Genomic DNA, 23,633 nt, shown 5'->3' on the forward strand with positions numbered 1-23,633 from the left:
GATCACGCCCTGGGCCAAAGGCAGGCGCCAAACCGCTGCGCCACCCAGGGATCCCTGCACACTGTCTTCAAATGCAGTGAAAAGGGGCCCAGAACACGTGCCTTACCTCTGTCAATGGAAAGTTTCTTTGTAGTTTATCCAGGCTTCAAAAGTCATTTACATGCCAAGCTTAAGTCTCTCAGTCCTTCCGCACATTCTGTGAAGAACTGGCCCCCTCCCACAGTCTTTAACCCACATTGCTAAACCTAGACTTCAATCGCACTGAAAAACATGCAGTTTCCCAAACATACTTGCAACATTTGCTCCTACCTACCACCTCACTACACTCATCTTGACTCTGGCATCCTCACTCTCTATTTTTTTAAAGATACATTTATTGGGCGGCCCAGTTGGCTCAGCGGTTTAGCACCGCCTTCAGCCCAGGGCGTGATCCTGAAGACCCGAGATCGAGTCCCACGTCCGGCTCCCTGCATGGAGCCTGCTTCTCCCTCTGCCTGTGTCTCTGCCTCTGTGTGTGTGTGTGTGTGTGTGTGTGTCTTAAATAAATAAATAAATAAATAAATAAATAAATAAATAAAATCTTTTTTAAAAAAATAAAGATTTATTTATTTTACAGAGAGAGAGAGCATGTGATGGGGGAGAGGGCAAAGGGAGAGAAAGAAGCAGAATCCCTACTGAGCACAGAGCTCAATGCAGGGCTCAATCCCACAACCCTGAGATGATGACCTCAGTGTAAATCAAGAGTTGGAGGCTTAATCGAATGAGCCACCCAGGCACCCCTCCCCACCTTTTTTAAAGATTTATTTATTTATATCTAAGTTTTTTTTTATATCTAAGATTTTTTAAAAGATTTTTTATTTATTTATATCTACTCCTAGACATCTCCCCCCCAAAAATCATGACATCTCCAGCAGTAGCACAGTGTATTTCCAAAAGTAGATGCTTGATTAATATTAAGGGAATAAATGAGCCAGTGAGCATATTTTCCAACTTATTAAGATTTAATTTCTTATAAATGCTTAAGTAAACTGAGCAAATCCAGGTATGTGTTATTAAATTTTACTGAACAATAGGCTAAACGAGATAAGATGGGAATTGATAATCTTTTACTTTATTCTGCTCTTTTTATTGACCCAAATAATTTTATTACTGAGTTATTTTATATTTCCAAAGTAATACCAATGCCTGTCCTATTCTGGATTCAAAATAATTGGGAAGATTTTCCAATTTGATTCACAAAATATAAAAACTCCTACTTGTAAACTTGATACATGTTAACAAATGTATGAAGAAAATGATTCATAAATTTATATTCAGAAGGTATTTAAACCATTTATTAAAAGGTTTAACATTTGAAGTCAGTCTCAGGTGTGCTGAGAGAGAGGAAAATGAAGATCTCCATACTACCACATAAACAGGTATATAAAGATGATATATATCCATGGTGAAGCAAGTGACCATTAGAGACTTGAAATGCTCTAAGTTCAGACAAAAGGAGGTGATACAGGTTTTCAGCTCCACTAAGAAGACAGTGCAGCTATCAGAGGAGGCCATAAGGAAGGACTTGTCAGCAGGTCAGGTTCCAGAGTTGGGAGGGCATCCTGGGGAAGTCACAAATGAAGGGCTCTGTAATAATGGAAGGTGCTGGAACCGGACAAAATACCAGGTCCAGGGCAGAGTTAGCTCTCAGTAGGATCCTAGGAAAAGGAAACTCAAAGACAATCCCCAAATTATTATTTATTTTCATATCTACCTTCCCTTCAATAGGCCTGCTTTTAGTATTTTGGTTTCAAGTGCCTTTGTACTGCCTGAGATATATTTGGAATAGGGAGTGTATAAATAAATTAAGAGACAGTAGGTTGGCCTTGGGTTGAGAGGAGAACCATGTTACCTTTAGGCAAATTCAAACCAGAGGTCTAGTCCCAGCTCTGCTAGTGACCATTCTTGTGAACTTGAAAAAAATTGCAAGTTCTTCATCACCAAGTGAGTTTGATAAGCTCCATTATTTGGAATGTATATATGTAACCACATGACAAGATGACTGGAAAATATTACCCAATATTTAAAGAGTAGCAATTAATATTATTTTGATCCCAAATGATACTACCCACCTCCTTTGATGTTTTTTTTCCAGGAAGTGTCAGAGAATATGTGGTATTCTTGGATAAAGAACACCAAATCAACCAAAAAAAAAAAAAAAATTATCCTAGCTAGTAAAAGTAAGTAAATTTTCCCCATTAGAACATCTTCATTTAATTTAGGCATGGAGTTTTCTTTCTCAGCTGGTTGTAACTCAAGTTCCTAGAATTGGTGTCAAGGTACAAGTCCTCCCATCCCTTCCAGGTGCCCTTCCAATCAAATGACCTCTGTTAACATTCAATACACCCTCATCAAAAGCCAGCCCTTGCTCAGAGTTTGCCAAATTACATCCAAGATAATCTAATTAAAACACCCTTTTAATGAAGCAGGCTCTGGCTCTCCCAGCTTGGGGCAAGCAGTGCCGGCACTGTGGCATCTTGCCTGAAGGGGGTATCACCCTTATTTCTGAGAAAGTCCACAAGGATGTCATGTATAGATCATCTAATTTGCATGCTGCATTCATCTGCACTGGAATAGGAACAAAGGACACCTTCCTTTCCTATCCCAGGTGATGATTTCTCTTTGGTTGACCCACAATCCCACAGTAACTCCTAGCACCAGTTTTGTTATAAAGACTGACTGCTTTTGTCCCTTTTCACCAAATGCCTATGTTGAAGCCCTAACACCTAGTGTGAAGGTAATTGGAGGTAGAATCTTTGGGAGATAATTTGGTTTAGATGAGGTCATGAGGATAGCATACTCATGATGTGATTAGTGTTCTCCTAAGAGCAAAAGAAACCAGAACTTTCTCCCTGTACTATGTGAGGACACATGGAGAAGGTGGCCATCTGTAAGGTAGGAAAAGGCCTCTCACAAGAAATCGAGTCTGCTGGCACCTTGTTTGTAAACTTCCCAGCCTCCTTAACTGTGAAAATGTCTGTTGTTTACGTCGTCGGATCCATGGTATGTTGTTATAGCGGCCAGACAGACTAACACAGGGTGATGTCTCACAGTTCTCAAGTATACCGTTGAGGGGTTCTGGCCTCTACCCACCGATTCCACAATCTCAGCTAGTCCACCACACACTGTAAATGAGAATTACATCCCACTGAGGCCTGGCAGGTTCCTAAAGTCCCAAACTGCATGGCTCAGGAAATTTCCACATAATTATCTCAAAAAGATGACCCTCCTCCTCACTCATTCCTTTGACGCGACCTGTGGGCCACAGAGGTTATTTCAATGCTCACTTGTCTGAGTGGAGCTCACAGGCTCTCAAATTCTGAGTAAAGGCTGGATTTCCTTTATATTTGCGTCTGAAGTACTAACACTGAGCCTACCCATGAGCAGATATTCACTGTGACAAACAACCAGTAAACATAAACTACAGTTTCTTGAGATTTAATTTCTTTCTTGAACAAATTAACAAAATCGAAGAATAAATCCTTTAATTTTGTAAAACTAAAGACTAAATGAACAAATAAAACTGAATTAATCATGTTTAATTTTTTTCCATTCCATTATTCTTACTATTTTATCATGAGATTCTTTCATATTGCTAATAATATAATTCCTATTGTGATGTTATATTTTCTTATCTAGATAATAACAAAACTCAGGTTTCACTAAGGGTGGAAAGATATTCCAGGGCATAGCCCTGGAAGACGCAATGACTTTGGCAATAGCGCTAGCTCTGGCTTGGGTTCTCTCCTCCTCATCTCGCAGAGCTTCTTCATAATAAGATGAGAAAGCACTGGGGATGGTATCGTTGACTTTTGCCAGAAATTCCAGGACTTGCATCTTGCTGGTTTCAGCTTGAGCTTTCGGACCCCACAGTAGCTCATAGCGTGGAGGATCACTGTTAGACACCTGGCGGTACTCTAGGTACTGCAGCCTCACCAGGTCTTTGGTGATGAGCTTCCTGGGCTCTCCGTAGATGAAGTGCTTCCTCCCGGCATATACTTGCATCATACCCAGGAACTTCCAGATGTCTTCCTCAGCAGCGCAGTTGCCCTTCATGAAGATCATTCCCAGGATATTCATCAGCAGACCGGTCTTGGGTAACCCCCTGCCAGCACGCACCCTCCCGTTGTTGGGGAGTTTGAGTTTGCTGATAAGGTCATACGATTGTCTGGTTGAGTCAATTTCCTTCAGGTCGACTGCGAAGACAATCTCAATGCGCTCAGAGGCTTTCTTGAGGATCTCAGGAAATTGGTCTTCATAATGATGGCCGATAATCTTCAGCATGTCTTCCTTCAAAATGGGTTGCTTCATTTTATACTTGTACAGAAGGAACTGCTCCAGCAGGCCAGGCTTCCTGGTCAAAGAATCTTCACCTACGTTCTCAGTGTAGTAGGCGGCCTCGTAGGCATTTGCTCTATCATAATCTTGGTTGTTGTACTCTGCATCAGATCTAGCCCAAGAAGCACCTACAGAAGTAAAGGTGGTGGCTTGTGCTCTTCGATACCACTGGGAAGTGCTACTTGCCCTAACAGGAGGCAGAATCTGGGCAGTATCTTCGTACTGAGGAGGAAAGGAGGGAGTGGACTCCTTTTCTACTGCTGCTGTGGCCTGAGCATTCTCACCAGCCTGAGCCTCAGCTTGAGCCTGGCGGCGTTTCTCAGAAGCCTGGAGCTTACTCTTCTGACTCCGAGGCATGATGCACTATGGTGACAAGCAGCAGGCAGGTGTATGAACAGGAGATCAGGAGATGTGAGCACTTGGAGGAAAGAGAATGAGATGATGTAAGCACCTTCGGTAGGGAGTTTCTACGTTGGCTTTAACTGAGGCTGCTTCTGCGGGTTTACTCGAGGGCACTGCTCCGTGGACCCACAAGGTTCCTGTTCTAATCAGGCTGTCCTCTGAGAACCCTGTAGAGGAAGGGGACCTTTCACTGCTGTCTGCCAGCCCCGCCTGGGGTATACTGGGGTGACATCAGAGGCTGCCAGTGGGGAACTTCTGTTCTGGGCTCGTGGAGGAGTCTTCTCTGTTTAACTTCAGGATCATCTTCTCAACCCTCGGCAGGTCCTGGGCCTCCTCTATTCTACTGCTGTGAAGTCGATACCTCAAACCAAAGCCAGAGACCCCAGAGGAATAAGTAAAGTAGTAGTTCCTTACTCCCTGTCCCTGTCAGGGGCATCCGCCTGAGATCTACGTGGAGCTCTCTCCTTCATGAGCTGTTTTGGCCCTTAGTTCTCATTCAGGGTGCTCACTTGGTCTCTAGCTAGTGCCTGGTACACCTCCCTCCTGCTCACTGGTGGCTGTACCATCACACTAAAGATCTCTTGTCTCTGAGATTTAATATAAATAAATGAGAGTAAGGCTTGGCCTGACCACCCTGCCCTGAACCTGCAAGTGCTGAATGCAAATATGGGGATCTGATTTTTTGTTATCTTTTTATCTTCAGTGGTCCCCTCCATCTTTCCCTTGTCCCCTGCTCATTGAAAAGCAAGGAGCAGATAAAAAAAGGAAGGTTATGTGTGCACGCATATGGGAGAAACCAGAAACCAAGGGGTAGGGGTGGATGCTTCATTCTCCTTGCTGAACTGGACACAGAAGGGGCTGGTTCAGTTTGCTAGCTAGGGGCCCTCTGATGACCTTGACTGGTGGTCTCAAGAAGGGCTGGTAGGCAGCAGATACCACATCACTGGAGATTGAGGAGATAATGGTGGGGGGGGGGGCAGTAGAGAAGCTATAAGAGTGCATATAAATCCAGTAAGAAGCTCAACTAGGAGGGAAAGAGATAAGGCTGGGGAAGATGCAGTGGCCAGGAAGGCTGGATTTGGTTCTGTTTTGAAGATAAGAAAGGCTTGACCTTATGTGCCTGTGCCCCTGCCCCAGGGCGCCCCAGGATTGTTGGCTGCTGTAAGTTCTATGCCACCTCCATGTTGTAGAATTGTTGATCCCCTCAGATCTCAACTCGGAGTTCTGCAGCCTTGATTTCCTTCAAGATATGATGGCCTTCCCGAGATCAAGGCTTTCAGCTTCCTGATCCTTCAAATATTGAAGGAAGCCTCACGCCCACCTGACCGCCACGCTTGGTTCCCCCGGGAGCCTCTAGTCAGAATGGAACCCCCTACTCCCCCAACTTCCCCATTCCCGCTGGTGAACTGGCAGCTCCCACCAAAGCCCGCACCTTCTTGTGACCCTCCAGGCAGAAATCTACCTCAGCCTGACTCCTCTGCTGTGGGGCGGGAGGACTGGGGGGTGGAGGCTGAGGGGTAGTGAGTGGGGGGCACGGGAGGCCGTGGAGGCTGGGGGGTTAGGGAGTGGAGAGGAGGGGGTGGGGCCGGGGGAGTAGGGAGGAAGGGAGATGGGGGCTGGGGAAAGGAGGGCGCGAGAGGGTGGTAGAGGCTGGGGGGTAGGGAGTGGGAGGTTCGAAGAGGGGGAGGGGGGCTCGGGGGTAGGGAGTGGAGAGGGGGTTTAGGGCTGGGGAGTGGGGGTGGGAGAGGGGGTTGGGGGGTAGGGAATGGCGGAACATATCAAAATGGGAGGTTCGCCTCAGAGGAGTGAGGGCAGGGAATGGGGGGTAGGCAATGGTGGAACATATCAAGATGGGGGTTCGGCTCAGAGGAGAGGGGGCTGGGGGTAGGGAATAGTGGAACATATCAAAATGGGAGGTTCGCCTCAGAGGAGTGGGGGCGGGGAATGGGGACATGACGGATGGGGTGGCATGAGGTGGGGATGGCACTTTTGGGGGGCGAGGGCATTCCGGTATTTTTTAGTCAGGTTCCTCACCTTGACTTGTGCTCGGGTCTGAAAGATTCCTCACTCGCCAGGCCCAAGGCAGCTGCCGAAGCAAAGTCAGGCACCTCCTCAGGCATCCCAAGAGGAAGTGAGGCTGTTCTTCCTGTCACCAACGACAGGGCCTCTCAAGGCTGGCAGCAGGGGTGGGATCTCTGGTGCCCCCTCTGTTCTGGGGTGGAGAGCACCCTCAGTTTCATACAGGACTGTCCCTTGGCCCTCATCTATGACCTTGGGCTCTTCCACCCCCCCTCCTTGCGATGCCCTCCCTCCCATCCTTGAGAACTTTCTTGTGGAGATGTCACTCCGACAGCATAGACGGAAGAGTGGGGGGGGGGGGGTCGCTGCATGACTGCCCAGGTGACTGTATGTTGCTGGGGTCAGCCTCCACTCATAGTTCCCATCTGGGCTCCTGTCTCTAACGAAAGGCTTCCAGAGCAGGGCCACAGCCCGCCAAGCCCTTGAGTCGTCTCCCTAGTGCAAATCGTACAGATGAGTCTGTGTCCCAGGAGTGATATGACACGGGGAAGGTCTTAGCTTGGCCTATGGAATATCTGTAAAAAAAAAAACCCGCCCATATATCCCTTCTCTTTACTACCCAGACTTGGCATCTTCAGTAACTTCTGTTCTAAAATACTTACCATGGGAAAAGACGGAGCCACATAATTTCATGAGACTGACATCTTTTTCTTTTTCTTTTTCTTTTAGGCTGCTATCTTTGGAAGTTAAACAACACTACATATTGTTAGCAGATATTATATCTTCCTGTCATCATTCATACCTCTTATTTATTTTGATATTTTTATTGCTCCGGTCATATATTCCTTTTTTTTTTTTTTTTTACCTAATTGGCTGAGATATATTTTGGAGTAGTGACAAAGTGAATACACGTTCACAAGGTTGACTTCAGGGTGGGAGTGGTAGGCCAGTGTATGCCCTGGATGGATTCACATCAGGGCTTTGGTCTAGCTCTGACATTTACCACCTTGTGAATAGGAGACTGAAGTTTTTTATATGCCAACTGAGTTTGATAAACTATATTTTAAGACTTTGAGAATGTAGGCACTGTATATAAAGCATCTGTCAAGATGACTGGCTAATACTGGGCATTCAATGAAAGGCAGTGATGATGATTTTTACCTAAATAGTATCATCCTCCTACGGAGGAATGTTTTTTAAATCCAGGGTCTGTCCTTCAAAATGCAATACAAAAGAATATTAAATCAGCCAAAAATTCACTTTAGCAAGTAAAATTAACTATCTTTTCCCTATTAGAGTATCTAGTATTTCATTTGGGGGTGTGGCTTTTCTTTCCATGGATGCCGCTCAGAACTCCTTGCATGTTGTCAAAACCCCACTCTTTTTCTTCCCAGTTCTTCTTCCATTCAAATCACCTCAATTTTCATTTGTTTTGTCCCCACCAAAATCTAGCCTTCTCTTAGAATTTGCAAACTATAGTCAAGAAAACCTAATTAAAATACTTTTTTAAAAAAGATTTATTTATTTATTTATTTATTTATTTATTTATTTATTTGAGACAGAGAGAGAGGCAGAGACACAGGCAGAGGGAGAAGCAGGCTCCATGCAGGGAGCCTGACGTGGAACTCCATCCTGGGTCCCCAGGATCGCGCCCTGGGCCAAATGCAGGCACTAAACCGCTGAGCCACCCAAGGATTCCCTAATTAAAGTGGTATTTTAGGGCAGCCCCAGTGGCTCAGCGGTTTAGTGCTGCCTTCCGCCCAAGGCGTGATCCTGGGGACCCAGGATGGAGTTCCACGTCAGGCTCCCTCCATGGAGCCTGCTTCTCTCTCTACCCAGGTCTCTGCCTCTCTCTCTCTGTGTGTCTCTCATGAGTAAATAAATAAAATCTTAAAAAATAAATAAATAAAATAAAATGCTGTTTTAATGCAGTGGATCCTGACTGTACCAGTTCAAAGCAGAAAGTGTCAATACAGTGGCTTCTGTGTGTGTCATCTCAAGGGAGTTCACCCTTTTATCTTGAAACTCCCTGGAGACCATGTGTTTAGAATGACTATTTGTGCACTACATTCTTCTTTTTTGAGATAGTAACAAAGACACTTTTGATTCTTGCCTTTTCGGGGCTGAATTGCGTCCACCAAAAATTCATGTTGAAGCCATAACCCCTTCCCCCCCTCCTCAGAATGTGACTCTAGTTGGAGATGAGGCCATAAAAGAGATGGTTAAATTAAAATTAGGCCATTAGGGTGGGCCATAACCCAGTCTGACTGGTTTGCTTATGATAAAAGACTAGGACCCACAAAAAGATACCAGAGATTCATGCACACAAAAGGACAACCAAATAAAGAGGGTGGCTATATGGGAGCCCAGGAGAGGAACCTCAGAGGAAACCAATCTTGCCAGCAACTTGGCATTGGACTTCTAGCCTCCAGATCTATGAGAAAATAAATTTTGTTTTAAACTGCCCAGTCGGGAAGCCTGGGTGGCTCAGCAGTTGAGCGCCTGCCTTTGGCCCAGGGCATGATCCTGGAGTACCGGAATCGAGTCCCACATCGGGCTCCCTGCATGGAGCCTGCTTCTCCTTCTGCTTATGTCTCTGCCTCTCTCTCTCTCTCTCTGTGTCTCTCATGAATAAATAAATAAAATCGTTAAAAAATAAATATAAAAATAAACTGCCCAGTCTGTGTTATTTTGTTATGGCATTCCTAACAGGTTAATACACTGCCCCAGGTAAAGGTTTCTTTCTGGATTATCTATGGTGCCAAAGTGATTGACCAGAGCTTGTTTTAATGGCCTCCTTTTCATCCCACTAGGTGAGGAAAGAACTTTCATACTGTGGTTCTATGGACTTCAAATACGCGCCACTGGACACTGTAGAGATGAGACAGACATCTGGTTTTGAATCATGGGTACTCACTTGGCTGGAGGAGAAAGGCATTGCGTGCTACACAGCACAAAATGGGGGCTACACCTAGGAACACAACGCATGAACGAGTCTTTGGAAGGCAGTATTTGGTGTCAAGAGTTTGAGGTGACCTTTAGTTCCCATGGCACCATGCAATCAGCTTCTTTGAATAATTCTGCAAGCTGATTGGGAACAAAAAACTGCTACTTAGGAATAAGCAAGGTATTAGGTGCCTTGTCCCCTTGATAAAGATGGTTGTTTGATAGTGGACCTTATCTGCAAGTGCACAGTATGGAGGGGAGCTTTCATTTAGTCAATTTGAGGCCCTGTCGGTTTCACTCAACGTCAAGGAGACTGTAATACTGAACCTTCATTTTAGACCTTCTGGCAGCACTGTGTAAAATTCCATTCAAAGATATTTCTTTTCTCTCAACTCGGAGATGCATCATCTTAGGGTATGGCCTCTATCACCATTCCCGCGACCTTAGTCTAGCCCATCATGTAGCTTAATTTGAAATTACATCACACAGATTGACCCTACAATATCCTGAAACTTAAACTGCCTTGTTTCGGGGAATACACACGCTACTCTGCCCTGAGACACCTCCTTTCTGTTTTTTGGTGTGTGTGTGTGTGTGTGTTTTAACTTTCTTATAAGACAGAGAGGGTATCTTAGTATTTTCCTTTTGATCATAGCTACTAGTTTCTAAAGTTCTATAGGAGAGGCTGGGTCTTTATCTTAGCATCCCCAGTCCTAGCATGGAGCCTTCCAGAAAGCAGATTACTCACTAGACATTTGGGGAATAAAAGAGTATGAGGTCTACGTTGTAATGATATAATATTTCCTGAATTCTTTAATAAATAAAACACATTGAAGTATAAATCCCTTAATTTTATAAAACAAAAGACTGAAGAGTCAAGAGCATCAAAGCTGACCCTGTTTTATTATTTTTTTATATTCCATTGTTGCAGTAAATGGGATTCTTTCACATATCCATGAAAATCCCTATTGTGATGTCATATTTTCCTTAGATGATTGGGAAAAAAGCCTCAGGTATCAGTAGAGGCGAGAAAAGCTGCTGGATGTGCCCCTATAACACATACTGGCTGTAGCAGTAGTGCCTGGCCGAACGCCTGGCTTGGACTCTCTCTTCCTCATCTCGCAGAGCTTCTTCATATCTTGTTGAGAAAGCACTGGGAACTGTATCACTAACCTTGGCTAAAAATTCCAGGACTTGCATCTTGCTGGTTTCAGCTTGAGCTTTCGGACCCCACAGTAGCTCATAGCGTGGAGGATCACTGTTAGACACCTGGCGGTACTCTAGGTACTGCAGCCTCACCAAGTCTTTGGTGATGAGCTTCCTGGGCTCTCCGTAGATGAAGTGCTTCCTCCCGGCATATACTCGCATCATACCCAGGAACTTCCAGATGTCTTCCTCAGCAGCGCAGTTGCCCTTCATAAAGATCACACCCAGGACTGTCATGAGCAGGCCGGTCTTGGGTAACCCCCTGCCAGCACGCACTCTCCCATTGTTGGGTAGCTTCACTTTGCTGACCAGGTCGTAAGAGTGGCCGGTTGAATCAATTTCTTTCAAGTCGACTGCGAAGATAATCTCTATGTGCTCACAGGCTTGCTTAAGGATCTCAGAATAATGGTCTTTGTAATTTTGGCCAATAATATTCAGTATATCTTCCTTCATGATGGGTTGTTTCATTTTATATCTATACAGAAGAAACTGTTCCAACAAACTCACTTTCATAGTTAGAATATCAAGGCATTCGCTCTCACTAGAAGGTAAGGGCTCAGAGAAATAGAGATTTTCCTCATCTTGACTGTTCTCACCTTCATCAGATCTTGTACCAGAAATATCAGAAGTAATAATGGTGGTAGATGAGGCTCCGCAAGACTCCTGGAAAGTGCTAGTTGACTCAGGAGCTGATAAACTCTGGGTATTCCCCTCCAAAGCAGGAGAAGAGGAGATGGGGGACTCTTCCTGTGCTTCAGGGCTCTGAACTCCCTCGTTACTCTGGGAGTCACCATGAGACTGGTGGCGTTTCTCACGAGTGTGAGTGCGAGTGCGAGTGCGGTGCTTACTCTTCTGACCCCGAGGCATACTGAGTATGATCAGGGACAATGGTCAGAATGTGAGTAGGAGAGAAAGTGATGAGGAACATCGACAGGATGTCACCTTCAGCAGGGAAATAGCACCTTGGCTGGTGGTATGTGAAGGAGGCTACATTTGCAGTTTTCCTCAAGGGCACTTCGCTACAAATCCACAGGGCTCCCCTCCACCTAGTCAGCCTATCCTTTGGAAAACCTGTGAAGGAAGGTAAAGTGAGGTTTAGGCTGCTTCCCGCCAGACCTGCCTCAGGCATCCTGGGGTGACAGTGGGGGCTGCTTGGGGTTGAGGAGTCTCTTATTCAAGACCATCATTCAACTAGTGGCAGGTCACGGCTTTTTTTCCCTCTGTTCTTCCGAGGTTGACATCACAAACCTCCCTGGCACCCACAGTAAGGAATTGATGGGGGTCCTCAGCTTGTAATTCCTGTCTAGGTCTGAATGTTCAGGGGGAACTTTTCTATCCTGGCCGCCGTGGGGTCCTCGAGTCCTCATTAAGGGTCCTAACTTTGGATCTGTTCGGGGCCTGGCTCCCCCACCCCTTTCAGTGAATGGTAGCCACGCCTCCAAACTAAGGATTTCATTCCCTGTAAATATGATATAATTAAATGTTGAGGGAGTTTCGACTTGATAGCCTGGCCCTGGTTCTTAAGGACTAAAACCAGAGGTGGAGTCAGATTTTTGGTTACTCTTTCTATTTAGTGGTGGGTAGTCCCTTGGTCCTTGCTTCCAACTTTGACCCTTTTTATGGCTTGAAATTGCTCCCTCCCTCACCCTTAGGCCTGCCCCTCATATCAAGGCCTGTACCACCCTGAAACCCCTAGAAGAAAAGGATCTCCTTACCTGACCATACCTGTCCTTGGTCTCCTAAGAAATTAACACTATCATGCTCCTACTATTAGGGGTACGTGGCCCCTTTTGTCCTCAGGGTATTCACTTCAGCCTCTGGAAACACCAAGAAAGCTTTCCACTGCTATCACTTTAGCCATACCCCTTATACCAAGTCTCTCACCTCTTTGTGACACCCTAGGGTGAAGTGACTATGTCACATTATGTCAACAATGCCCAGGTATCTGAGGATTTCCAGCAAAGGCAGGATTGTATATGAGTCTCAGTTCTGAGGGAAAAGGTTTCCCTAATTTGTGAGACTACTTCCTTTGCTTGCCTGAGGTCCCTTCCCGTACACCAAGGCCCTCACATTTCTGGCACTTTTCTGGCAGAGTCAGCCTGACCGCCTTGTCTGAGGCATGCCACGGTTGCAGGGGCAATCTCTGTGCCACCTCACTATTCTGGGGTCTGTGATCCCCACAGTCACCACCCAGGACTCTTCCCTTGATGCCTGGCAGTGCCTGAGATGCCTCCCTCTATTGTCCAAGGTCTCAAAGCCACAGACCCAGCCCATCACTCCCTTAGGTGCCAGAGACAAGTCTTGTATGGATGGAAGTTTCTGTAATTGTCCTGCACAACCACCCACCCCAACCCGCGGGTACACAGGCAGGATGTTATTTGTGAGGCTTCTGCTTCATGAGTGACCTCGGGAGCCTGGTTAGTTGACATTAGGTGGCCTCCAGGTCAGAACTGGTCTTCTGGTTGGGATGCCAAGAGCTATAAATTTTGCTTTACATACCCCCTGGCTTCAAGCCAGGCTGCCTCCCCGCCCCCAGAATGAAATCCAGGAGGGGAGGCAACCACACCTAGCCTGGGCTCCTTGAAGCTATAAAGACATGATAACATAGGAACACAGCTCGTGCCACACTGCATGTGGGCAAGCAAATGTTTAACTTAAGACCCCATCATTTGCCCTATAAATACAGCCGTGATGGGGATGGTCAGTTGGAAGTCTCACCTGAGGGGAGGATGGTCTCCTCACACTTCTCCATCCAGACTCCAGTTTGGCTGACTCCGCAGGGCTTCCCCAGCTAGTGAGAGGCTGGATGTTGTAAGTGCCCGATTTGATGTAACTTTGGCTTATTCTCCTTTACTGCTTACTATTGCCCTCATCTATGCGTCGATTTCCCTTTTCATCTTTCTATTAGATTTTTATAATATCAATAAGGTGTTTCTTCCCCTTCAAAAACAAGAGTAGGACAGCTGTGAATCTTTTCTTTACAGCAGGAGGGAAAGTCAGGGAATGCTGCATGAAGCTACTCCTGCCTGTGCCTTTCCAGGTATGTTATGAGGATTCAGCTTCTTCTTTTTTTTTAAAGAAGATTTTATGTATTTATTCATGAGAGATACAGAGAGAGAGAGAGAGGCAGAGAGAGAAGCAGGCTCCATGCAGGGAGCCCGATGCGGGACTCGATCCCGGGACTTCAGGATCATGCTGTGGGCCGAAGGCAGGCACTAAACAGTTGAGCCACCCAGGGACCCCCGAGGATTCAGGCTTCTTAAGGCCTTCTCTGATCCCCATAGGAGTTTGCCGCTAATATTCACTTAGGATCTTTACCTTGACTCCTAGCAGACCTTGGTTTTCCACTTTCTTTCAACTTAAGATCACCCATGTAGCCCTGAGAACCCTGAAAATAAGTGAAGAAAATCTTGGCAGCTCTGCCTTGGCCTCCTAGGTCTCAGAGGAGTCACAGGCCAGTCTTCCCATGATTTTAGTTCTTATGTAGCCCTGAGAACCCTGAAGATCGGTGAAGGAATGCTTATCTTGGCAGCTCTGCCTTGGCCTCCGAGGTCTCAGAGGGGTCAGGCCAGGCTTCCCTTGATTCTAGTTATCGTGGGGTGTTTGCCTCCTTAGTCCTCATTCATCAGAATTTTCATATTGACTCCTGTCTCTTCTTTGAAAGGCTTCTGGGAAATACCTCATCCTTCCAAACTCTTGCTCTGCCTCCCTACTGCAAAGCTGGCAGCGAATGGGTTGATCGCCAGAGGTGATGTGAGATGAAGGAGCTAGAGGAAAGATGGGGGCCAGGGCAGGTGGCGTGCTGTCATAGAAAGCAAGCTCATTTCTTCATTCTCTTCAAGGACCTAGCCTCTTAACATAATTCCTCTTCTAACAAATTTACTTTCTGCAGTGAAGGGACTGAGTCACATGACACTGTGATTCCCTGATCATTTGGGGTTTACTGATACTTCCTTTGTTGATAATGTTGTTACTGAATATTGTCTCTTTCTCTATTCATTCTACACACCTTGATTTTTCTATTTTTATTGCTTATTCCTCAGGCTATGTATTCCAGAACCATACTGTGGTATGAAGTTGTGCTTTTTAACACCTGAAGTACATTTTGGAATAGTGAGCAGAAAAATGAAGTAAGTGACACAGGTGTGCCTCGGGCTGGGAGGAGCAGTGTGGGCTCTAGAGGAATTCAGAACCAGGGTCTAGGCCAGGACAGTCACTTGCCAGCCTTGAATTTGAGACTATTCTAAATAATTTATCTCCAAAGTGACTCTGATAATATTTATCATATAGGACCATAGAAATATATGTGATGATGTATTTAACATCTAGCACAGTATTAGGCAAAGTTCAATGCTTTTTAAAAAAATTTTTTTTAAAGATTTTATTTATTTGAGAGAAAGAGAGCACGAGCAGGAAGAGGGTCAGAGGGAGAAGGAAAAGCAGACTCCCAGCTGAGCAGGGAGCCTGATGAAGGGCTCAATCCCATGACCCTGAGATCACGACCTGAGCTGAAGTTGGATGCTTAACCAGCTGAGCCACCTAGGTACCCCCTAAGTTTGGTACCTTGTTTTTTTTTTTTTTAATAAAGATTTTATATATTTATTCATGGGAGACACAGAGAGAGGCAGATACAGAAGCAGGCTGCCTGTGGGAAGCCTGATGTGGGACTCAATCCCAGGACCTTGGGATCATTACCCATGCTAAAGACAGAAACTCAGCCACTGAGCCACCCAGGTGCCCCAAGTTTGGTACTTTTAATGAATGGAAGTTATTACTGATGATTTTGACCCCACATAATAACACTGTTTCCTCACATAATTTTATATCGAGCCTGTATCAAAGAATATACAACTTCAGGGATCCCTGGGTGGTGCAGTGGTTTAGCGCCTGCCTTTGGCCCAGGGCGCGATCCTGGAGACCCGGGATCAAGTCCCATGTCGGGCTCCCGGTGCATGGAGCCTGCTTCTCCCTCTGCCTGTATCTCTGCCTCTCTCTCTCTCTCTGTGTGACTATTATAAATAAATAAAAATGAAAAAAAAAACTTAAAAAAAAAAGAATATACAACTTCAAACAATAGAAATCCAAATCCACTGAAATGCTGCTGGGCAAATAAAATGCAGTAGTATTTCTCCACTAGACCATCTGTTTTTTAATATGGGTATGGGGTTGTCTTCTCCAGTTGTATGCAACTAAAAGTTCCTATTTGTGTCAAGGTCAAACAACTTCCCTCCTGGGTCCATTTTCATCCAAACCACCCCCTATTTTCATTCATTTTATTACTACCAAAATTCGAGCTCTCCCTTAAGAGTTTGACAAATTATACTCAAAATAACTTAGTTAAAATGCCCTTTTAATGGAGTGAGCTCTTACTTATCCTGCAAAAAGTGGTAAAGTCCAGGTGCTTCTTGGAATCTCACTTAAATGGAATATTACCCTTAATACTCGGAAACTCGCTGGACATTCTATGCCTCAAAAACCTTATTTGTGTACTGCTACCTGCACTGGGGCAAGCATATAGGACTCCTTCCATCCAGCCTTCAGCCCAGGACTGTCACTGGTTTTCCCAAAATTCCAAAGTAACTGTGAAAATCTACTTTCCTTTCTAGACCTAGTCTCTCAACTCAGAACCACCGACTAACGACCTGGTCCCTCCCAGTCCACCAATTCTACCCAGCCCATTGCACAGCCTGGCTTGAAATGACCTCCCCCCAAGGGACTGGCATTTTACCAAGGCCAACAGAGCCTTGATCAAGTAACTTACATTAGACTGTTATCATCTAGGACCTCCCCTCCCCTTATATACCTCTTTATTTTACTTCTCATTTATTTATTTCTCAGAATGTATCTCACCATCTTCATTGTATGAAAACTGCTGCTAGAGTATACATTTCTATGTGCGAGGGTTCAATGTTATTTTTCTTACCATCCAGTGCGATTAAGGACTATTCCAAAGAGCAGATGCTCAATGCTGGAGGAAAGAGGGAACGAGCAAGAAATTTATTTGATTTAATTTCTTATACATTTTGAATTCGCTACATATACTCAGGTATATATTATTTAATTTTACAAGCAAAGTGCACAGAGAATAAGGCAATGAGTTAACCACCCTTTATATATGTGTCACCATTTTTTATCACAAATATTTTCCTATGAGGTTCCTTCATATTCCCATGAAATAAATTCATTCCAGTGCCATGCTACCTTGTTCTATAGGTAGCAAAAAACAAAATACTAAAGGCTTTTCAGCTTGTTTACAAAAAACGAAACTCTTAATCTTAAACCCGAATGGGAATAAATTTCCATTCCATGAAAATACCTATTGCAGTGCCATGTTATCTGCTTTTCGATCATAAATACAATATAGATGCTTTGTGACTTTCAAATACCAAAAATGTAGCTCTGCTGTGTTAAACAGCAATAAATATTACATTAAAACCTAAGTAAGCTATTATAAGAAAAAACATTTGAAAACACCAAAATAAATATAACTGTCTATGTGTTTCTAGAAGTTACCTGTTTAGAACAAGTACGAGGAAGAGCTTTTCTCTTCCTTCCAGCCCCGAGGACTCTGCACGTGTTAAAAGAGCAAGGACTGGAGAGCTATGCCATCCGTAAGTGTACAGTCTAAAGCTAAATGAGCTAAGAGAAAAATTGAAAACACCGAAATAAATATAACCGTATGTGTGTTTCTAGAAGTTACCAGCTTAGAACAAGTATGAGGAAGAGCTTTTGTGTGCCCTCCATCCCTAGGCCTGCACCACTCACAAGGTGGACCGCCCGCCCCGCTGCAGCCCCGAGGAGGAGCCGCCGCCGCCCCGAGCGCCTCCCTGGAGGCGGAGGAAGCCCAGCGCCGCCTCCAGGGCAGGCGGCCAGGCCGTGGCTGTGGCCGCGGCCGCGGCGGCCGAGGCCCCCCTGGCCGAGGCCAAGGCCCACCTGGCCGTGGCCGTGGTCGCGGCGGCCGAGGCCCCCCAGGCCGAGGCAGCGGCAGCCGAGGCCCCCCTGACCGTGGCCGTGGTCGCGGCGGCCGAGGCCCCCATGGCCGAGGCAGCGGCAGCCGAGGCCCCCATGGCCGAGGCCGCCCTGGCCGTGGCCGTGGCCGAGGCCCCCCTGGCCGAGGCCCTGGGCCCCGCGCGCTCCTCCTGGTCTAGCAGAGCCTCGGCGTAGAGCTCGGGGAAGCAGCTGGGCACGGTGTCGTTGATCTTGGCGAGGACCTGCAGCACCTGCATCTTGCTGGTCTCGGCGCGGGCTCGCGGGCCCCACAGGAACTCGTGGCGCGGGGGGTCGCTGGCCGGCACCTGGCGGTACTCCAGGTAGCCCTGGCGCACCAGGTCTTGGGTGAGGAGCTTCCGGGGCTCCCCGAAGATCAGGTGCCACCTGCCCTCGTAGACGCCCAGCATGTGCAGGAACTCCCAGATGTCCTCCTCGGCGGCGCGGTTGCCCTTCATGAAGATGACGCCCAGCAGCGTCATGAGGAGGCCGGTCTTGGGCAGCTCCCGGGTGCTGGTGGCGGCGGCGGCCAGGCCCAGCTTGCTGACCAGCGCGTACGACTGGCTGCGGGCGTCGACCTCCCTGAGCTCCAGGCCGAAGACCAGCTCCAGGCGCTCGGCGGCGCACCGGAAGATCTCGGGGAAGTGCTCGCGGTACTTCCTGCCCACCGTCTTCTGCAGCGCGGCCCGCGGGACGGGCTCCCCGCTGCTGTGCTTCTCCAGCAGGAGCTGCACCAGCATGCTGGCCTTGCGGCTGAGGGGGTCCCTGCGGGCGCTGGGGCCGGGGGACCCGGCGGGGCTCCCGGCGCCCTGCTCCCGCGGCGACCCCGAGGCGGAGGCGGAGGCGGAGGCGGAGGCGCAGGCGGAGGCGGAGGCGCCGGGAGACCCGGGCTGCGGGGGGGGCGCCGCCGCCGCCTCGGGGGCGCGCGGGGGACTCCCCTGCAGGCTCAGCGAGGGGATGCGGGGGGCCTCCTCGGCCGCCGCCGCCGCCGCCGCCGCCGCCACCTCCGCCACCGCCGCCTCCACCTCCGCCTCCGCCTCCGCCACCACCGCTGCGGCCGCCGCCACCCCGACATTCTCCTCCCCGTGGCCCTCGTGGCGTTTCTTGCGGGCACGGAGCTTGCTCTTTTGGCCCCGAGGCATGGCGACCCTGGGCAGGGCTGGCGGGCAGCGGGGACACCTGGAGAGCGGGACAGTGAGGCGGGGTGAGCCCCTTGGCGGCGGGGCCCGGGGTGCGCCCTGCCTGGGGGTCACTGGGGGCGACGGTGGAGACCCGTGTCCGGGTGCGGGGCGGGGGAGGCCCTCTCCGGTCACGTGCAAGATCGGCAGGTGAGTTGTTGGCAAGCTCCGGGTCCCCCCCCCCAGCCCTCCTCCCCCCCCCCTCCTCCCCCCCCCCCCCGCAGCCCGCCCTCGGGGTCCTCCCGCCCTCGGGGCCCTCCCTCCCTCGGGGCCCTCCCGCCCTCGGGGTCCTCCCTCCCTCGGGGTCCGCCCTCCCGGGCCTGCTGCCTCGCCCTGACGCTGGCCACTCAGGCCCACGGCGGCAGGGCCTCGAGACTGACTAGGAGCGAGCGAGGCTGACCACGCAGCCCCACGTGCCCGACACCACCGACGCCGACACCAGCGAGCCTGAAAGCTGCGGCAGACGCGCCGAGGCTCCCTGGCCCGCGCCCCGCTGTCCCCCCTCGGGCGGTCCCCGGGAGCCCGCCTGCCGCCCCGTGCCCCCCGTCCCGGGCCCGCAGCTCCGGGGCCCACAGCAGGGCGCGTGTTCTGAGGTGCGCTCGTTCCGGGGAGGGACCTGCTGCCTGCCCCCGACCAAGGAAGGCCCCACGTCCCCGGGTCCCCGGAGCACCCACCGCCACCAGGAGCGGGGCCTCCGCGTGGCCCCCGGGGTGGGTATGGAGCCCCCCCCCCCCCCCCCAGCCCTCACGAAGGCCCTCCTTCTCGCCAGCGGGCCTGGGACTTCTCCCCGCGCTGCGCGGAGCCACAGTCCAGCAGCAGCCTCGGGCCAAGCCTGCAGTCCCTGAGCCCCCGCGGGGGCAGCAGCCATGGGGGCAGCCATGTTGGGGCCTCCGAGGCGCGGGAGCAGGGGCCGAGCGGGGCAGGGTGTGTGTGTGGACCCCCTTTCCCAGGGCAGATGGGGCCGGGGCTTGTCGGGGCGGCGTGCCCGCGGCCTTAACCCGGGACTCCTGGCTCCTGGCCGCGGACGGGCGCGTGGGACCCCCGTCTGGGCTCACCCTAGGCAGGAGCGGTCCGACTAGGCCTCGCCGCCCACCGCGTGGTCAGGAGGAAGTCGTCGAGGGCCACTTCCGGTCATGTGGGTCCGGGCCCCCGGGAAGCCCGCGTGGGCGGGAGGGCTGCGGCGTGCTGGGCGTGTGCTGGGGCGCCGGAGAGCGGCCTGCAGTTTGGCGCGCGCGGGCTTCCGCTGCCTCTGAGCAGCTCGGGGGCCTTCTCCCTCCGCTGCGCTGACGCCACTGCCCTCGGACCGAGGGTCTCATGTCCCTCCCAGCGTCCCCCCGTAGGAAGTGTTTGGGGGCCTCCTCGTGCCTGCCAGGCCTGGTCCTTCCCCAATGTGATAGCACACATACTCTTTCGACGCCGCTTATGTGACCCGGGGCACCCCTCATCTCATATCTCTGTGTCTTACTTCACTTCTACTAGGCCTTTGGCTACGTCCAATCAGCTGACCTACTGCCAACTCTTCACACCAAAGACATTAGGTCTGTGAGCTTCCTGATATGAATTCCAGGTACACCTCCTTGGCCACTCCTGCCTGAGGCTCCCCAGAAATGGCTGCCTTAAGGTGAGAATCTTGTTGGGTTCCCTCTTCTGGGTGGAGAAGCCCATCGTATTTCATTCAGGGAACTTGCAGTGAGTTAGCAGGTCTGCAATTCCTTCCTTTTCTCACTTGGTACCTCCCCCCACGCCCCATCAAGGCCCTTAGGAATCCCGTGGGCAAGTGGAGTGCCCTTTAGCCTGACCAACTTCTCAGGGCTTCTTTTAGCTGACATCATTTTCATCGCTCCAAGTTCCTGGAGTGAATTTCGATCATTATGTGCAATTATTGTGATACTTGCCAGTCTATTTTAGTTTGTGCCTTGTACCTTTTATTCTATTAAGATGTTAAAAAAAGGCCAGTCCACATTCATTGGTAAATTTTCAAGTGGTTATTAGCACAGCCTGTGGACTCATACTGCCACAACCAACCCATAGTTTATTATAGTCCTGATATTACCCTTTGGTCCTGGCACTTAGGCTCTGAGGGGCTGCCTCCGTTCCCTTTATTGAGGCTGTAGAAATTCATTATCTCAGGGAATTATTGGAAGAGTCAAGGGCTGAACTGAAAACTTTCCGTCTAGTCAATCCTGTCATTGGCCTCTCTTGCAGGCCAGGTACCGCTCTCAATCCCAGAGCTGGCCTCCACCAGCTCACACAGAGGCTCTAGTTCAATACACAATTAGTATTCCTCAGGAGCTTTTCAGTTTTGTTGTTTTGTTCTTGTTGATATTGGTTTTTTATTTCTTTTTAAGATTTTCAGGGTTGATTTTGATTATGGGAAAAAGCAACCTGAGTTGGTGACATTTTTGTAGCTATAGGTAAGGCAATGAATCTTTAAATATGTTAAAGAGAATTAACGTCTTTATAATATTCCCTCACATATGAATAAACATAGTAAACTGCTTTTTTCAAAAATTCTTTTTCCTGTCTTTCAGTAAGTTTTTAAAAAAGTTTTTATTTAAATTCAATTTAATTAACATATAGTGTATTATTAATTTCAGAGGTAGAATTTAATGATTAATCAGTTGCATATAACACCCAGTGCTCATTCCATCAAGTGCCTCCTTAATGCCCATCACCCAGTTACCCATTCCCCCACCCGCCTCCACTCCAGCAACCCTCAGTTTGTTTACTGTATTTAAGTATCTCTTATGGTTTGTCTCCCTGTTTTCATCTTATTGTATTTTTCCTTCCCTTCCCCTATGTTCGTCTGTTTTGTTTCTTAAATTCTACATATGAGTGAAATTATATGGTCTTTGTCTGTCTCTGACTTACATATTTCACTTAGCATAATGCACTCTAGCTCCATCTATGTCATTCCAAGTGGCAAGATTTCATTCTGATGGCTGAGTAATATTCCATTGTATATATACACCACCTCTTCTTTATCTGTTTATCTGTTGATGGACATCTGGGCTCTTTCCACAGTTTGGCTATTGTGGACATTGCTGTTATAAACATTGGGGTGAATGTGCCCCTTCAAAATATTATTTTTGTATGCTTTGTTTAAATATCTTGTTATGCAGTTCCTGAGTCTTTTGGGTAGTTCTATCTTGAACTTTCTGAGGAACCTCCATACTGTTCTCCAGAGTGGTTGAACCAGCTTGCATTCACACCAACAGTGTAAGAGGGTTCTCTTTTCTCCACGTCCTTGCCAACAGCTCTTGTTTCCTGAGTTGTTAATTTTAGCCATTTTGACTGGTATAAGGTGGTATCTCATTGTGGTTTTGATTTGTGTTAGTCTATCAGTACGTTTTTATAGTTATCTCCTAAAGAATTTGTAGGCATCTGGTTTTGTATTAGGTATATCTTGGAGATTATTATTGTTTTCAGTGATATATTTTCCATTACGTGTTGTAATTTGTTAGTGATTTTGTTTTATCACATTCCTTAATTTGCTATCTTGATCTTTTATACACCATCTTCCTGAAGTTGCTTATGTATCTTAATAATTTCTGTACCAATTACTTGGAACTTTTAAATTAAGAGATCATATTGTTACCATTGTTACCTCTTTCTTTTCATTATTCTTTCCTCTGATTTACTTTGGTATTCATATTCTTGTATAATAGTTGTGTACTGTGTATGTATTTTCACCAATTGTAGACAGTGGAATTGATACCACATATCTTTGTTTTCTTGTCAAACCTATTGAGTATGTTTGCAGTGGTTCCCATTTAGTAAATCCATTGTAGATTTTAGAAAATGGACATTTTTTTCTTTCTTTTTTTTTCAATATGGAGTGCTTAACAAATTTGCATGTCACCCTTGCACAGAGGCCATGCTAGTCTTCTCTGTATTGTTCCAGTTTTAATATATTTGGTGCCAAAATGAGCACGGAAATTCTTTTGCAATGCAAGCTTGCCAAAACTTATTATCATTAACAAGTTTTACTTATTTATTTTGTCAAAGGCTTTTTCTTTACCCTTACACATAGTCCAATCCTTTTCCCCTCTTTTTTTGCTAACATAGTTATTTCCATCTGGCAGCATTTTCTAGTGTTAATTCACTGCTATATTGGAAATACTATGAATTTATTTAAGGTATTTATCTCTATGCATGTGAGCTTGGCTTGATATTTTATGGGAAGATTCTTACCTGGTCTTTGTATCAAGAAGAGGTAGCGTATTTTAATGGTTGATAACTCCCTAAATTTTTGTATAATTTTTAAAAGTTTACATGAGGTAGTGATTACTTTTTCCTTTACCATTTTGTGTAACAAGCCCTAAGGCCTGGATAGCCCTAGAGTCTTTTGCTGTTGCCTTGGATTGGACTGCTGTTTCAATTTCTATTTTGTTGATTGAAGGGGTCTGTCTCTCTGTGGACCTATTTAGTCATTTATATTATGTTGACCTTAAAAATAAGCATCCAGTTATCTTACCTAGAAAATGAGTTTATTTGGAAATAGTAGGAAATTTCAGT

The 23,633-nt window shown here is 47.6% G+C and overlaps 3 protein-coding genes and 1 non-coding gene across 5 annotated transcripts; all 4 read right to left on the reverse strand.

Annotated features, from left to right (window-relative positions):
• Positions 1-1,042: 1,042 nt before the first annotated feature.
• Positions 1,043-6,942, reverse strand: LOC144307882 (melanoma-associated antigen B5-like). Of its 2 annotated transcripts, none has more exons than XM_077887944.1 (2): positions 6,814-6,942; positions 1,043-4,795 (listed from the first exon to the last, which is right to left on the reverse strand). In XM_077887944.1, exon 2 carries the CDS (start codon positions 4,732-4,734, stop codon positions 3,661-3,663), a length of 1,074 nt encoding a protein of 357 aa, XP_077744070.1. In that variant the 5' UTR covers positions 4,735-4,795; positions 6,814-6,942; the 3' UTR covers positions 1,043-3,660. The 2 variants fall into 2 exon arrangements, with proteins under 2 accessions (XP_077744070.1, XP_077744071.1); XM_077887945.1 differs by having other exon boundaries at positions 1,043-5,140; positions 6,814-6,920.
• A 3,686-nt stretch (positions 6,943-10,628) lies between these two features.
• On the reverse strand, positions 10,629-13,023 carry LOC144307769 (melanoma-associated antigen B5-like). The gene is made up of 2 exons (XM_077887749.1): positions 12,666-13,023; positions 10,629-12,021 (listed from the first exon to the last, which is right to left on the reverse strand). The coding sequence occupies exon 2, from the start codon at positions 11,815-11,817 to the stop codon at positions 10,795-10,797; it is 1,023 nt and encodes a 340-aa protein (XP_077743875.1). The 5' UTR covers positions 11,818-12,021; positions 12,666-13,023; the 3' UTR covers positions 10,629-10,794.
• Positions 13,024-16,941: 3,918 nt separating this feature from the next.
• Positions 16,942-19,079, reverse strand: LOC144308952 (melanoma-associated antigen B4-like). Its single transcript, XM_077889903.1, has one exon. The coding sequence runs from the start codon at positions 19,077-19,079 to the stop codon at positions 17,712-17,714; it is 1,368 nt and encodes a 455-aa protein (XP_077746029.1). The 3' UTR covers positions 16,942-17,711.
• Positions 19,080-22,942: 3,863 nt separating this feature from the next.
• LOC144309264 (U6 spliceosomal RNA) lies at positions 22,943-23,049 on the reverse strand. The gene has a single exon (XR_013375322.1). It is a non-coding gene; the product is annotated as a U6 spliceosomal RNA (small nuclear RNA).
• Between the last annotated feature and the right edge of the window lie 584 nt (positions 23,050-23,633).

The sequence above is a fragment of the Canis aureus genome, chromosome X (genome assembly GCF_053574225.1).
Source record: "Canis aureus isolate CA01 chromosome X, VMU_Caureus_v.1.0, whole genome shotgun sequence".
NCBI lineage: Eukaryota > Metazoa > Chordata > Mammalia > Carnivora > Canidae > Canis > Canis aureus.